At 43.8% G+C, this 15,080-nt stretch overlaps 2 protein-coding genes across 3 annotated transcripts; one reads left to right on the top strand and one right to left on the bottom strand.

The window, feature by feature from the left end:
• Positions 1–36: 36 nt before the first annotated feature.
• On the top strand, positions 37–1,433 carry LOC114361711 (AP-2 complex subunit beta-like). The gene is made up of 2 exons (XM_028316848.1): positions 37–93; positions 1,032–1,433. The coding sequence occupies exons 1-2, from the start codon at positions 37–39 to the stop codon at positions 1,431–1,433; spliced, it is 459 nt and encodes a 152-aa protein (XP_028172649.1).
• A 1,081-nt stretch (positions 1,434–2,514) lies between these two features.
• LOC114361712 (PAX-interacting protein 1-like) lies at positions 2,515–14,796 on the bottom strand. 2 transcript variants are annotated; one of them, XM_028316849.1, is made up of 12 exons: positions 14,674–14,796; positions 14,022–14,100; positions 13,065–13,154; positions 11,617–11,685; positions 8,977–9,123; positions 8,199–8,411; positions 7,688–7,783; positions 7,498–7,554; positions 7,002–7,080; positions 6,381–6,603; positions 4,293–4,475; positions 2,515–3,564 (listed from the first exon to the last, which is right to left on the bottom strand). In XM_028316849.1, exons 1-12 carry the CDS (start codon positions 14,742–14,744, stop codon positions 3,183–3,185), a joined length of 1,689 nt encoding a protein of 562 aa, XP_028172650.1. In that variant the 5' UTR covers positions 14,745–14,796; the 3' UTR covers positions 2,515–3,182. The 2 variants fall into 2 exon arrangements, with proteins under 2 accessions (XP_028172650.1, XP_028172651.1); XM_028316850.1 differs by lacking the exon at positions 11,617–11,685 and having other exon boundaries at positions 12,996–13,154.
• Between the last annotated feature and the right edge of the window lie 284 nt (positions 14,797–15,080).

The following is a 15,080-nucleotide window of genomic DNA, read 5'->3' as shown; positions in this document are numbered from 1 at the left end:
ATGTACTGTCTGTTTTGATTGTGCTATGTGGCTATCATGGACGACGTGCTGTCACTACTCTGCCGCAACACAGTTTTATCACTAGCGCGGAGGGTAGTTGTCAATCTCGCCTACCAATGTACTTCATAAATTTTTAACATGTACCTTATTTAACATCACGATTGTGTTTTGGACAAATAAAGTTATTATTATTATTATTAAGGCCGCTTTCTTACTTGTCGGCGCGGCAGCGGCACATCAACAGGCTCGGCATACACGGTAGTGCTGTACCGAAAGCTTACCGAGCGCCCATATTTCAGTGGAGCGTTCCTGATTGGCGCGGCATGCGCAGTACAGACTCAATCAGGAACGTTCCATTGAAAGGTACTCTCACTCGGTAAGCTTTATAGAGTACTAGCTTTTGCCCGCGGCTTCACCCGCGTGAAATTAAGTGTCACAAATCGGCATAAATTATAGCCTATATCTGGGTTACAAACAATAATACTGTAAAGTTTCAACAAAATCCGTTCAGTAGTTTTTGCGTGAAAGAGTAACAAGCATCCAGACATCCAAACTTTCGCATTTATAATATTAGTAGGATATTTCAGTAAGCTTTCGGTACCGCGTATGCCAAGCGTGCAGATGTGCCACTGCCGCGCCGATAAATCAGAAAGCGGCCTAACATGACAGTGACACTACAACTGAATTACTAACTGATAACTGAATTCATTTTTAGCGTTTAAAGCCAGAAGGCTACAATGTTGTTCAAAAACACGTATGTATCAAGATACACAAAACTATGTGTATGAAAGTTCATTTGCAAAATGTGGAAACTGTAAAACATTTGTAATTGTAATGGTGCGTTCACATCTAGAAACGTGCCTGTGACCGCGATTGTAACACGTTATGAAGTTTCAATTTATTTCTTAAATTACCAAATTACAAACAATGACTAAATAGCTCTCTTGAAAACATAAAATATTCGGCGATCCTTAAATTCAACCGATTTTTATATTCCACTATTGAATAACTGAAAATTATTTTTACTGCAGGTCGCGATAAAGAACAACGTGGACGTATTCTACTTCGCGTGCCTTATCCCCGCGCACATCCTATTCACTGAGGACGGGCAACTAGACAAGCGGGTGTTCCTCACCACCTGGAAGGAAATACCTGCCGCTAACGAGGTCCAACACACGCTCTCGAACGTCATTGGCAACGCCGACTCCATCGCCCAGAAAATGACCCTAAACAACATCTTCACCATCGCAAAACGCAACGTCGAAGGACAAGACATGCTCTACCAATCACTCAAACTCACCAACAATATCTGGGTCCTTCTAGAACTCAAACTACAACCTGGCAACCCCGAAGCTACCCTCAGCTTGAAATCTCGGACCGTAGAAGTCGCCACCTGCATATTCCAAGCGTACGAAGCGATCATCAAGTCCTAATCTCTCAGATGCTATTTATATGTATATGTTGATCTATTGTTAAAGTATTATGTATACTACGTTGATAGAAATTTGGTAATGTAAACGAACGTTTTGTCATTTTACAATATCATAGGTCCAGATAGGTGTGATTTGATAAAAGATTACCTAGTTTGATTTACATCTATATATATAAAAATGAAACCCGTTTTCCGTTGTCACGACATAACATGAAAACGGCTTGACCGATTTGGCTGATTTTTTTTTGTAGTTTTCTAATACTCTGTACAAGGTTTTTACGGAAAAAAATATAAAGAAAATCTCTACGCTAAGGCGGTACGAAGTTCGCCGGGTCAGCTAGTTTATTATAATTTCTATTGAATATATTGAAGTAAGAGCGGTCATATAAGAATCGCTTATTCAGTAGAATGTGTGAAGTAGCTTCTACAATCGAAGTAAAGTTTTCTTGGCTAAGCGTCCTAATATGGTGCTTATATTATGACAATTTAAGTTCTCCAAACATTTGCCCGAGATTTCGTAAGGGCTGTAAACTAGGCTATAACACAATATATCAGCTTCAGTAATTCGATTATAGGATACTAGCATTTGCCTACGGCTTCGCCCGCGTGATAATTTGTTTGTCACAGAAAACGCGCGTCCCTGTTTCAAAAATCTGGATAAATACTATCCTGTCTTTTCCCGGGACTCAAACTATCTTTATACCAAATTTCATCAAAATCGGTTCAGTAATTTTTGCGTGAGAGCATGACAGACAGACAGTTACTTTTTAATATTAGTAGGGATTGAACCTTAGTTTTTATGACCCCTCTTGCTGTAAATGATGAAGATAGACTTTACGACTGTAAATTCCATTGTAGAGATGTATGAATGATAATTATTATGAGTATAATGTATAAGTTATGAAATTATTTAGCAGCTCATAGCGTCGCGCCGAGTGATTGAGACTATGAATACTATATTATGGCGTTTAAATAAATGATGTTATAACATATTTATATTTATCATTGTATTTTATATCCCTTTCCCTTATACATAATCATTCTGGGTCTTCTAGGGTATTATAAAAATGAAACAACAAAAGTATTAAGAAACATGTCATATATTTATATTTCGTATTTTTTTCCGTGGTCCAGACCGTCTTACCTGCTAGTTTTATGTACAAAACTGTAAAAATTCATACCAAATGTTACTTCTTATATTTAGCAATAATATTGAATTCATTTTATAACTTCACAACATAAATATATGCATTTCATTTAAATTAATTTACATTTCATAAACAGTTCTACAAAAACACAAGTAAAACGGAGAGATTCCAAAATAAAAAAATTACAACTTCATCAATAACTGCAAAATTAAAATTCAAATGTCAAGACAACGACTAAAAAAAGAATTAATTCATTAAAATCTGTAGTAATAATAATAAAATGAAAAAAATATATGGCATACTTCTATCAATAATAAAATTAATTTAATTCATTTAATATGGACATAGCCGAAGATATGTGAGATCCTTAGTGTATTGAATTCCCATAGCCAGAGAAATAAATTGCTGTATAAAGTTACAAGCAATACACACATATCATATAGACAATCATCCTAAAGTCGAGACGTTACAAAATTCATTTTCAAACGTATGTACAATACATTAGATGCTAAATTTATTAATACATAAAATACTTTAAAATGTCGGAACAAAACATATTTTGGAATTGATAAAATTCATGGAAATACATAACTAGATCACGTTTAATCTATTTTCACGAGGAATTCCTCTACTTCTAACTTTTGCCGCATTATCGCGGATAGCACCACCTCGGTACTGCAGACCACGTTTAGGGTTTTTTCAGACTGCAGTAGGTAATAAACTAGGTGTAAATCGTTGGGCACAGTCAGCACTAGATAGCTGAAGGGTTTTTGCGTGTGCATTTCCTGGATAGAGACGTAGGAGCGTCGGTTCTTCTCGACTTTTCCGCCGCAGAGTTCGATCATTTCAGTGAGCGCGGATCTTGAGGGCTTCACACAAGGGGTGAGGAAGAAGGTGATTCCTTCGAAGAGCTTCCTTCTCTGCTCGCCCGATAACAGCACCTCGCCAATGTCGCATTTGAACATGCTGTTGAATGCTTCGTCCCTGTGAACAATTTAACGGACAATGTCAATAGGTATTCAATATTATAGCTTAGAGAAGGTGATTTGCGGGCATGTGACCAAGACATTGTGAGTAAATAAATCTGTTATATTTTCTAGGCTATGCATGTGCTAACTTGACTCCAGAAACGGAAAGACCGAAAACATCTAAAAAAAAACTTTTACTTAATGAATGTTTTTTTATTATAAAACAAAGGCAAAAATAAAAAAAGGAGTTCGAAATATTAACTACCCGCCAATTCGAAGTTAATGACGCACGATTCAACCATTCGACGGTTATTCACTCGAGGCCTAAAATCGTGTTTCTTGCCGTATTATACTGTACAAAGTGCCATAAGTGAATATTTTGGTGATTTACTGGAACTGATCCCTAGACTGTAAATAATAATGTACTTGTGAAAATGAACGTAAAGCGCGTTTAAGCGGGCCCACCAGTGGATGGTTTTTTTTTTTCAAAAACAAGGACTACGCGGTAAGTGACAAGTGACTCTTTCATTTTTAGCAAACTTTCGATTGTTTATGTATGTGTAGGATACGAAGTTGTAATCTTCATTAATTATTCTTTTTTATTCAACGGTTGCTGACGTCACGTGACTCTTTCATTTTTAGCAAACTCGATCGTGTGTGTATGTGTAGGATACGAAGTTGTAATCTTCATTAATTTTTTTTTATTCAACGGTTGCTGACGTCACATGACCCGATGATACATACCTGAGCTCGTGCGCCGCCTCGTCAGCGAACTTGCCCTGTCTCTGGCTGTCGCGCACCCACTCGCAGCTCAGCAGGTGCTTGACGCTGACGAGGCACGCCACCAGCTTGCTGGTCCGAACCAGACGCTCCATCACTAGATGTGTAGCCTCGGCTGCTGACGTCACCACCAGCCCGCCCAGTTGCCTGTGGAGTTGATGAGAAATTAATAATAAATAAACATTTTTATGTGATATTTATGAACTTTTACTACTTGATCCAATGAGGTATTTCAACTTTTTAACTACATAAAAATCTTATTATATTCTAAGACTTTATAAAAAAAGTGTCGGCCCAGTATGCGTAATTTTTCAAATATATTTTTTATACAATAATAGACATTATATTCCAAATTGCTTTATGTACTTCCTATCAAAGACATCTATAATTTATTTGATTGCTATTGTAAATACCAGTAAAATTGCAATGCCCTTGCAGGGCCCATATGTTTACCTTACATATTTTATAAGACCTTACTGTACATACATACATATGTGATGCAATAAATAAATGAATATGAATATGAATAATAAGTGTCTATGAAATTATAGGATGAAGGAAGAGTCTGAAATGTTCAGCTATGCGATCAAACTAAAATTAAAGTTTGATATTGAACTAATACACAGTATGCTCCTAATGAAAATAATATGAATAGGAAATTAATTAATTTGAAACTAAAATAATAAATGTATAACAAAATACATAACGATCAGGTGTACTCTTAGATTGTATGATGAAATTAATTCGATAAACTAACGATAAGTAGGTACATCCATATTTAATCAATTCCTTTAATTTTCGCTTCGTTTTCAATGACATTTTCATCAGAATTATCGCTGAAAATTTAAAAAACAAAGTATATTTATTATTATGAATATTGAATTTAGTAATTTGGCCATGTATGGCATGGGCTCTTAGATAGTTTTAATAGGGGCTATATTGCAACAACCTGTCTAATATCGATGACTTACTTGACAAGAGCAGCTAATCTATTCTGGTCATGGTGTGGCACCGCCGAGAACAGAACCCTCGGCGCCAGGTGCAGCGGCGGCTGTTGTAACGCCGCGGGTGCGGGCGGTCGCGGCGCTGCGTGAGCTCTGTCTAGTTGTAATAGAGGCAATATTGCAACGAACAGTCTACTAGTCGATGGTTTACCTGACAATAGCAGTGAGTCTGTTCTGGTCATGATGTGGCACCGCCGAGAACAGGACCCTTGGAGCTAAATGCAGCGGGGGCTGCTGTAACGGCGCGGGCACAGCCGACAGAGGCGCGGGCTCTATGTAGTTGTAATTGATGCTATTTTGCAACAACCTGTCTAATATCGATGACTTACCTGACATAGCAGCTAATCTATTCTGGTCATGGTGTGGCACCGCCGAGAACAGGACCCTTGGCGCTAAATACAGCGGCGGCTGCTATTACGGCGCGAGCGCAGTGACGAATGGCGCGGGCCCTATTTAGTTACAATAGGTGCTATTTTGCAACGAATCTATGTGACTTTGCGTGACCTGGGAAAGTTGCCTTACCTGACAATAGCAGCTAGTCTGTTTAGGTCGTGGTGTGGCACCGCCGAGAACAGGACCCTTGGCGCTAAATGCAGCGGCGGTTGCTGTAACGCGGCGCGAGCGCAGCTCTGTCTAGTTGTAATAGGGGTTATATTGCACCGAACAGTCTACTAGCCGATGGTTTACCTGACAATAACCGCGAGTCTGTTCTGGGCACCGCCGAGAACAGGAACCTTGGAGCTAGATGCAGCAGGGGCTGCTGTGTCGGCGCGAGCGCAGTGGTGAGAGGCGTGGGCTCTATGTAGTTGCAACAGATGCTATTTTGCAACAATTTTATGTGACCTGGGAAAGGTTGCCTTACCTGACGATAGCAGCGAGTCGGTTCTGATCGTGGTGTGGCACCGCCGAGAACAGGACCCTTGGCGCTAAATGCAGCAGGGGCTGCTGTATCGGCGCGAGCGCAGTGGTGAGATGCGCGGGCGCTATTTAGTTGCAACAGATGCTATTTTGCAACAATTTTTTGTGACCTGGGAAAAGAGTGCCTTACCTGACGATAGCAGCTAGTCTGTTCTGGTCATGGTGTGGCACCGCTGAGAACAGAACCCTTGGCGCTAAATGCAGCGGCGGTTGTTGTAAGGCGGCGGGCGCGGGCGGTCGCGGCGGGGACAGACGCGGGCGCTTGGCGCGGCGCTGCGTGAGCGCGGCGGCGGCGCTGCGTTTGGCGCGCTCGTTGGACTCTTGCGTTATGTTTATGGGCATTTTCCACGCGTCTGGGGGATAGAGAGTAAATATAAAGAAATAAAATTAAAATCCCTCTAAAGTCCGGTCGCCGAGCAGATAGAATTTCGTCCCATGACCCTGATTCTTTTCATAATTCTGTAACGAATACGAAGAGAGTAAAATGAAAAACCGTATTGTGCCTGTTCCAGTCTGACATCTTTATTTTTTGTTTTATAATTTACTTTTAAATCCTTTCCTTGACAGCTAGCCTAAGCTACCCATCGTTATCGCTCGTTATATTGCTGTCGCGATTGTGCGACGGGCGACAGCAATGAGTGTGCAAGCGCGACAGCAATATAATTACGCGCGAGCGATAAGGATGGGTAGCTCGGGGTCATTGGACAAAATTCTACGTGCTCACAGACCAGAATATAACAAAAAACCTTACTCATCAGATGAGACACCAAACTGTAATCCATCCTAAACGGACTGGCTAGGTTGAATTGCTGATATTTGGCATTCTCGATCTGAAAGAGAAAAAACATGTGAGTATGTGTAAAAAGGATTCTAAAACTTAACAACTTCCGAACCTTGTCCCCTAGTGTACTTCTACTATACTCTAGTTCTAGTACTAAGGCGGACCACCTTATGCCCGGTTTACACCAAGGGAGAGCGAAGAACTGTTATGAAATGAGATTTGCTTATTCAAAACACTTCTCCGCTCCACTTCGCCTTGATAGAAACCGGGTCTTAAATGGTACTTATCTCCGCGCTCACGTTGTCGTCACGGGTGACGTCACTGTGTGCTCACCTGCGCGAGAGCGCTCATGTTGCCCAGCAGTAAGTCCGTGAGCCAAGCTGCAGTGACCACTGGGATGCCCCACTCGCGAGTCATTACTGTCGCCTCGCGTGTGTCGTCACGGGTGACGTCACTGTGTGCTCACCTGCGCGAGTGCGCTCATGTTGCCCAGCAGTAAGTCCGTGAGCCAAGCTGCAGTGACCACTGGGATGCCCCACTCGCACGTCTATACTGTCGCCTCGCGTGTGTCGTCACGGGTGACGTCACTGTGTGCTCACCTGCGCGAGTGCGCTCATGTTGCCCAGCAGTAAGTCCGTGAGCCAAGCTGCAGTGACCACTGGGATACCCCACTCGCGCGCGCGTCTGTACTTGTTGCCTTCAGCTCGCTTGCAGATTAGCACTGTGTTGTCGCGCGTCATGTATGGCGTTAGCTGTAAAGATGAAAGTTTGTGTAAAAAACAGGTCCCTTATTACGTTAATGAGGGCTACTTTTTTGCGGTCACCAGTTGGCGCCACTGTAGAGTAAGGTCCTGTCAATTTCTAATGATAGTGGCGACACCTGGTGAGCACTGAAGCGGTAGGAAGACTATCGTATTTTCTCGCACTAGGATGGCGCCACTGTAAAGTGGGGTCCTATTACTCAGCACCTAGTGAACACAAAAACCATAACCCTCATTCAAGTGGCATACTATTATTTTACTTCAGCTTGAAAAACGCTATTGATTGCGATAACATATCATCAGCAGAATACCCTCTTCACTTGTCTTTTACACTCATCTCGTCAACTCGATAAAGCATAGACTAGTGTAACACAATCGTAGCCATTGAGATGTAACCATATCTCACCTTAGCTCCAATATGCTCCACGCAGAAAGTAATTCTGTCCCTCTCTTCGTCCCTCCAGCCCGATATGGCGCAGCGATGGTGCCTCGCAGGGCGGTCGCGTGCAGCATACATGCTCGGTAGATGTAACGCCTGCCAGGGCGGCGCTACGCCTCGACGCAACATTGCGTCTGAGAGCCAGTATGCGGTCACGCAGCGTTTCGCGTCTCGTAGTGCCTGGAAAGAAGTTTTTATGTAAAGTGCTGCATAGAATACAACGGAAACAGAAACGTGAAACCTGAAAGTAGATCAACACATCATTTTGTATGTTTTTAATAGTCTTTCGAACAAATTAACTGTCTCTATCTCTCCAAAACCACGATATAACGTATGGTGGTGAAAAATGAATGGTGTTACATTTTTGTACACATTTCTTTTATGGGCCGTGGTGGACACTCGATAATTAAAAAACGTGCATTATAACCTCACAAAAAAAAATAACTAAATTCTTTGTCAGGAAGCCAGTAACTGACAGTTAAAAAGGGACCGAAATGCATTTTCCATACTTCAAATTTTCTTTAACGTCCGTATTCAGTAACATTACTATGAGGTATCACAGTGCGCGTGGACGCACAGGGTGGCATACGAACCAATCATAGAGCTCTATACAACGCTGTGCGTTCGATTTTCTGCTTCACTTAAGCAAGCATCGTTTGTGAATACGGGCGTAAATGTCGCTCCTGTAATATTGATAAAAGTCAGTTCCCTCTTTTCGTGATTTGGCCCAGGATATTTAGTTTACCTGCATGACAACCCCGTGCTTCTGAGTCTCGCACAGCACGTGCGTGACGCGCGCACAGTATCCCGCCTCGACTTCACCGCCGCGCCGCACTATTGCTTCTGCCCAGCGAGCCACGCGCTCCGTCCCCCAAGACTGCTGGTATTCCACCTGTAACAAAGGTTTACCCTCTATTATGTTTTAGACCTTATCATAGAGTGACTAAGGTTTCTTATTGGTGGCAATATTATGAGTCGAAGCTCTGTTAACTCTATGAAATTCAAGACTTTTTACTGCGAGCCTTATTGCATATTATTATGTCTTGCTTGCAGCTTATTCATTTCAAGGAAAATGAAATTTTTTGATATTATAATTTACGTTCGGACCACGTTTTGGGGGCTGGCAATGTCTAGAGTATTTAATATCGCTGTGGTATTATCACTTACAATGTGGAACATACAGTCCAGTGGGAACAGGTCGGGCGGTAACTTCAGGTTGGGGTAGGACAAAGTGTGCCAAAATGTGAGTTTTAGTACGTTTTAAGCCCAATTTTAGTTACCACTTACAATATGAAACACGCAGCCCAGCAGGAACAAATCGGGCGGTAGCTTCAAGTTGGGGTTGTGTCCGTAGAACTGCGCGCGCGGCGGCGGCGCCCGCACGGCGCCCGCGTACACCTTGCCGCCGCCCACCCCTAGACCGGTTGATTCGATCCGTTTACGTTACGGTCACGTGCTTACGTAGACTGGATGCCCGGTTGAACGCGCGGCGAAAGGCGATACGTTATTGATTTCTTTTGCGATATCCACGGGAAGACTGAAGGTGGTCCTATTCTACTCGACCAGAATCACCGCTAATGTCTGGCAAGGGGTTGAAATACTTATTCGAAGTGTTTCAGCATAAAGAGTGCTCATATGGCGTCCGAAACTCTTTCGGGATACATTTTGAGCATTGGCAGTGTATCTAGATCAGGGTTTCCCAATTTTTTTTGCCAAGGAACCCTAATTGATTATAATTTTCCTAGCGGAACCCCCGTACTACTCCGCCCGCACGCCCTGCCCCTCCCTTGTGCGTAAACAAGTCGATGCGCGCGAACAACGGCAGTCACGAAACGTGGGATAATATTTTTTACGGAACCCTTGCGGCCTTTCCACGGAACCCCAGGGTTCCGCGGACCACCTTTCGGGAACCGCTGATCTAGATTACGTCGTTTGTCACTTACAATATGGAACACGCAGCCCAGCAGGAACAGGTCGGGCGGTAGCTTGAGGTTGGGGTTGTGTCCGTAGAACTGCGCCGCACGGCGCCCGCGTACACCTTGCCGCCGCCCACCCGTAGCCTGATTGATGCCGATCCGTTTACGTTACGGTCACGTGCTTACGTAGACTGGACGCCTGGCTGACCGCGCGGCGAAAGGCGATACGTTGTTGATTCCTATCCGGGTTGATAAATGTGGTGTGTACGCACGTTTCTCCTTTAGTTACGTCTTACGATATCCACGGGAAGATTGAAGGTGGTCCTATTCTACTCGACCAGAATCACCGCTAATGACTGGCAAGTGGTTGGAATACTTATACGAAGTGTTTCAGCAAGAAGAGTGCTCATACGGCGTCCGAAACTCTTTCGGGATACATTTTGAGTGTTAGGGTCTGACTAGACTTAAGATATACTATACATTAAAGGCGGACTGTATTTCATAGGTATAATGATTATAAAATATATCGCTAGTTCGCGCCTACGTGGGAGGGCCGCGTCTGACACCGGTGACGGTCGAGAGGCCGAGTGGGCGTCGGGCACGTACGGAGTGTGCCGGCGCCTCGCGCGGAGCCGATGATGGCCGATCGATGTCGATGAAGCCCGAGGACCCGAGAAGCGCCAACATTGAGCATTAGCAGTGTATCTAGATTACGTCGTTTGTCACTTACAATATGGAACACGCAGCCCAGCAGGAACAAATCGGGCGGTAGTTTCAAGTTGGGATTGTGTCCGTAGAACTGCGCGCGCGTACACCTTGCCGCCGCCCACCCCTAGATCGGTTGATTCGATCCGTTTACGTTACGGTCACGTGCTTACGTACACTGGACGCCTGGTTGACCGCGCGGCGAAAGGCGATACGTTGTTGATTCCTATCCGGGTTGATAAACGTGCTACGTACGCATGTTTCTCCTTATTATGTCTTGCGATATCCACGGGAAGACTGAAGGTGGTCCTATTCTACTCGACCAGAATCACCGCTAATATCTGGCAAGGGGTTGGAACTTGGAATACTTATACGAAGTGTTTCAGAAAGAATAGACAATTTGACACCATTCCCCAATAATTCGAAATCACAACTTTTCTAATAATACACTTCGTTCTGGTGTAAAAAACTTAATTAATTTTAAATTATATGTAAAATACGATTTTTGGTCGCATTGTAATTGAAAAAAGTAGTTTAATTGAGTTGACAAAATAGTGACGTCACTAGCTTGTAGTGCCATACAAAATCTATGGGAGAGTTTCGTTTTGACAGCTTTAAAAAGTACGTCAGTTGATTGGTGGTGTCAACATGTCTATAGTGCTCATACGGAGTCCGAAACTCTTTCGGGATACATTTTGAGCATTGGCGGTGTGAAGGGGTTGAAATACTTATACTTGTATTATGTTCTGTCTATCGTCACTCACGATGTGGAACACGCAGCCCAGCAGGAACAGGTCGGGCGGTAGCTTGAGGTTGGGGTTGTGTCCGTAGAACTGCGCGCGTACACCTTGCCGCCGCCCACCCCTAGACCGGTTGATTCGATCCGTTTACGTTACGGTCACGTGCTTACGTACACTGGACGCCTGGTTGACTGCGTGGCGAAAGGCGATACGTTGTTACTTCCTATCTGGGTTGATAAATGTGCTACATACGCATGTTTCTCCTTTATTACGTTTTGCGATATCCACGGGAAGACTGAAGGTGGTCCTATTCTACTCGACCAGAATCACAGCTAATGTCTGGCAAGTGGTTGGAATACTTATACGAAGTGTTTCAGCAAGAAGAGTACTCATACGGCGTCCGAAACTCTTTCGGGTTACATTTTGAGCATTGGCAGTGTATCTAGATCAGGGTTTCCCAATTTTTTTTTTGCCAAGGAACCCTAATTGATTATAATTTTCCTAGCGGAACCCCCGTACTACTCCGCCCGCACGCCCTGCCCCTCCCTTGTGCGTAAACAAGTCGATGCGCGCGAACAACGGCAGACACGAAACGTGGGATAATATTTTTTACGGAACCCTTGCGGCCTTTCCACGGAACCCCAGGGTTCCGCGGACCACCTTTCGGGAACCGCTGATCTAGATTACGTCGTTTGTCACTCACGATGTGGAACACGCAGCCCAACAGGAACAGGTCGGGCGGTAGCTTGAGGTTGGGGTTGTGTCCGTAGAACTGCGCGCGCGGCGGCGGCGCCCGCACCGCGCCCGCGTACACCTTGCCGCCGCCCATAGACCGGTTGATTCGATCCGTTTACGTTACCGTCACGTGCTTACGTAGACTGGACGCCTGGTTGACCGCGCGGCGAAAGGCGATACGTTGTTGATTCCTATCCGGGTTGATAAATGTGGTGTGTACGCATGTTTCTCCTTATTACGTCTTACGATATCCACGGGAAGATTGAAGGTGGTCCTATTTTACTCGACCAGAATCACCGCTAATATCTGGCAAGGGGTTGGAATACTTATTCGAAGTGTTTCAGCAAAAAGAGTGCTCATATGGCGCCCGAAACTCTTTCGGGATACATTTTAAGCATTGGCAGTGTATCTAGATCAGGGTTCCCAATTTTTTTTTGCCAAGGAACCCTAATTGATTATAATTTTCCTAGCGGAACTCCCGTACTACTCCGCCCGCACGCCCTGCCCCTCCCTTGTGCGTAAACAAGTCGATGCGCGCGAACAACGGCAGTCACGAAACGTGGGATAATATTTTTTACGGAACCCTTGCGGCCTTTCCACGGAACCCCAGGGTTCCGCGGACCACCTTTCGGGAACCGCTGATCTAGATTACGTCGTTTGTCACTTACAATATGGAACACGCAGCCCAGCAGGAACAGGTCGGGCGGTAGCTTGAGGTTGGGGTTGTGTCCGTAGAACTGCGCGCGCGGCGGCGGCGCCCGCACCGCGCCCGCGTACACCTTGCCGCCGCCCACCACGCCGCCCACGCCCACGCCCACCGCGCCCGCCTACGAAAGTATCAATGGTTAAAAGTTGCTATAAAACTCATTTATTTCGACAAATAGGCTTTAAACGCTTGAGTCCCAGACGGCATTCATTAATGTCATAACAATTGATTATCTATTGTGTCTAGATTCGCGGGCCTTGAAGGATTAAAAAGCACTTTTACACGTCCCAGCTACACTATAGTGTAGAAGACGCCACTAGCAGTTGATATACTGGTATGACCTGTCAAAAAGAGACGGCGAAAGATTTTGTGTGGCAATGTGAAACTATGACGCCAGGAATTTTTGACATTTTATTTTATTTATTTAGCAACCAAAAACATTGCCTTAACAAAAAAATGCATAAAAAAAACCTTATTTATACAAGCTTAGTATCTTATTAAAAATGACAATTTATCGATTAGCGGTGTCGAGTTTATGCTGGTTTTCTTCAATCCTAATCCAAATCCATTCGTCAACTGTCAAATTTAAATGTTTTTGGTCAAAATATCTGCGGTTTTCGATGTTTTTAAGTTGATTATAAGACTATTTAAACAATATTAAAGTGTCGAAAACTAACGTGTCGTGTAACGCATCGAAAATTGTGGATATTTTATCTAAAACTGAATTAAATTTAACAGTTGAAATCCGGATTTGGACAAGGATTGAATATAGGAAACGGGCGTTAGTCAATTGGACTTCAGATGTAAACAATCGTCAAAATATTGAGCGGTAATCGCTGATTACATGCAAGTGACGTCATCATTGATGTACAAGCATTTTTTTGTTCACGATAATGCACATCGCTGAAAAATCATAATAAAATTCATAACAACATTTCCGACAAAAAGTATAAAAAAATGAAATTGTATAACTGTGGAGAATACTAACCTGATGCGGGTGGTGATTGAGGAGCAGCCTTGCAGGGGCTCTCACGGCGCCACCCGCCGCGTGCGCCGCTGTCATCAACCTGCAAACAATTTAATTATCTATAAACAACGCTACACTTTAGGCACTTCTAACTAAAAACTTGTCTCCAAAAGACAGAACTACCTAGCCGCCAGGCTGATAGTAAGTCGGAAGTGATATTTTTAATGCAATTATTTCTGCAAGATGCAACACGCACGTCTCAATCCGACTCGAGGTGAGGGCTTGGGTCTCCGGTTTTCTTGCGGAATCCGCAAATAATTGCATTAAAAATATCACTTGTGACTTACTACAAGTGATATTTTTAATGCAATTATTTCTGGAAGATGCAACACGCACGTCTCAATTCGACTCGAGGTGAGGGCTTGGGTCTCCGGTTTTCTTGCGGGATTCGGTTTAATGTAAACAGCTAGCCCTGGTCCCCTGTTTCGGGAAAATCCGTTGTCCTAGGTGAACGACGGGACGCGACCAATACTTCACACACGATTTTCCCACGAAGGCTACTATTATACCAACTACTATTTGATATTTCCACGTCAAGTTGCCGCATTTGTTGTTCACCTAGGACAAACAAAGGGTTAGAAAATCTGATGAAATCTAAAGCGAGGTATGATACCTGAGGGTCCCCGCGGCGGACGGTTCATGGTCAGCGGGCGGGGCGGCGCCCTGAAGCCGAATGCTGAGCATATTGGCCAGAGCTGTCTTCGTCTTGTGATTCACCAGAAGCGCGCCGCCTGCACCTAGCACAGTAATTTTAATTACACATTAACGGGAATAAAAGAAGCTGCTACTAGCCTTACGGGATTAAGATCCGTATTTGAAACCACATCTAGAAACGGTTTCACAATACGCCCAATCGGAAACGAATCCAGAAGTACAGAAATCGAATCAAGTGTGTAAACTAGGATTAAAATAGTTCTACAGTTGTAGAGTTGTCGGAGTAGTTACTACGAACAGTATTTTTACGGATTCGGTGCGGACGTAGTGGAAACCACTATAAGTGTAAGGCCCTTTTCACATGTT

This window comes from Ostrinia furnacalis, unplaced genomic scaffold (genome assembly GCF_004193835.3).
Source record: "Ostrinia furnacalis isolate ACB-3 unplaced genomic scaffold, ASM419383v2 OfSCF5936, whole genome shotgun sequence".
Classification (NCBI taxonomy): Eukaryota; Metazoa; Arthropoda; class Insecta; order Lepidoptera; family Crambidae; genus Ostrinia; species Ostrinia furnacalis.
This window is presented reverse-complemented; position numbering and strand designations above follow the sequence as displayed.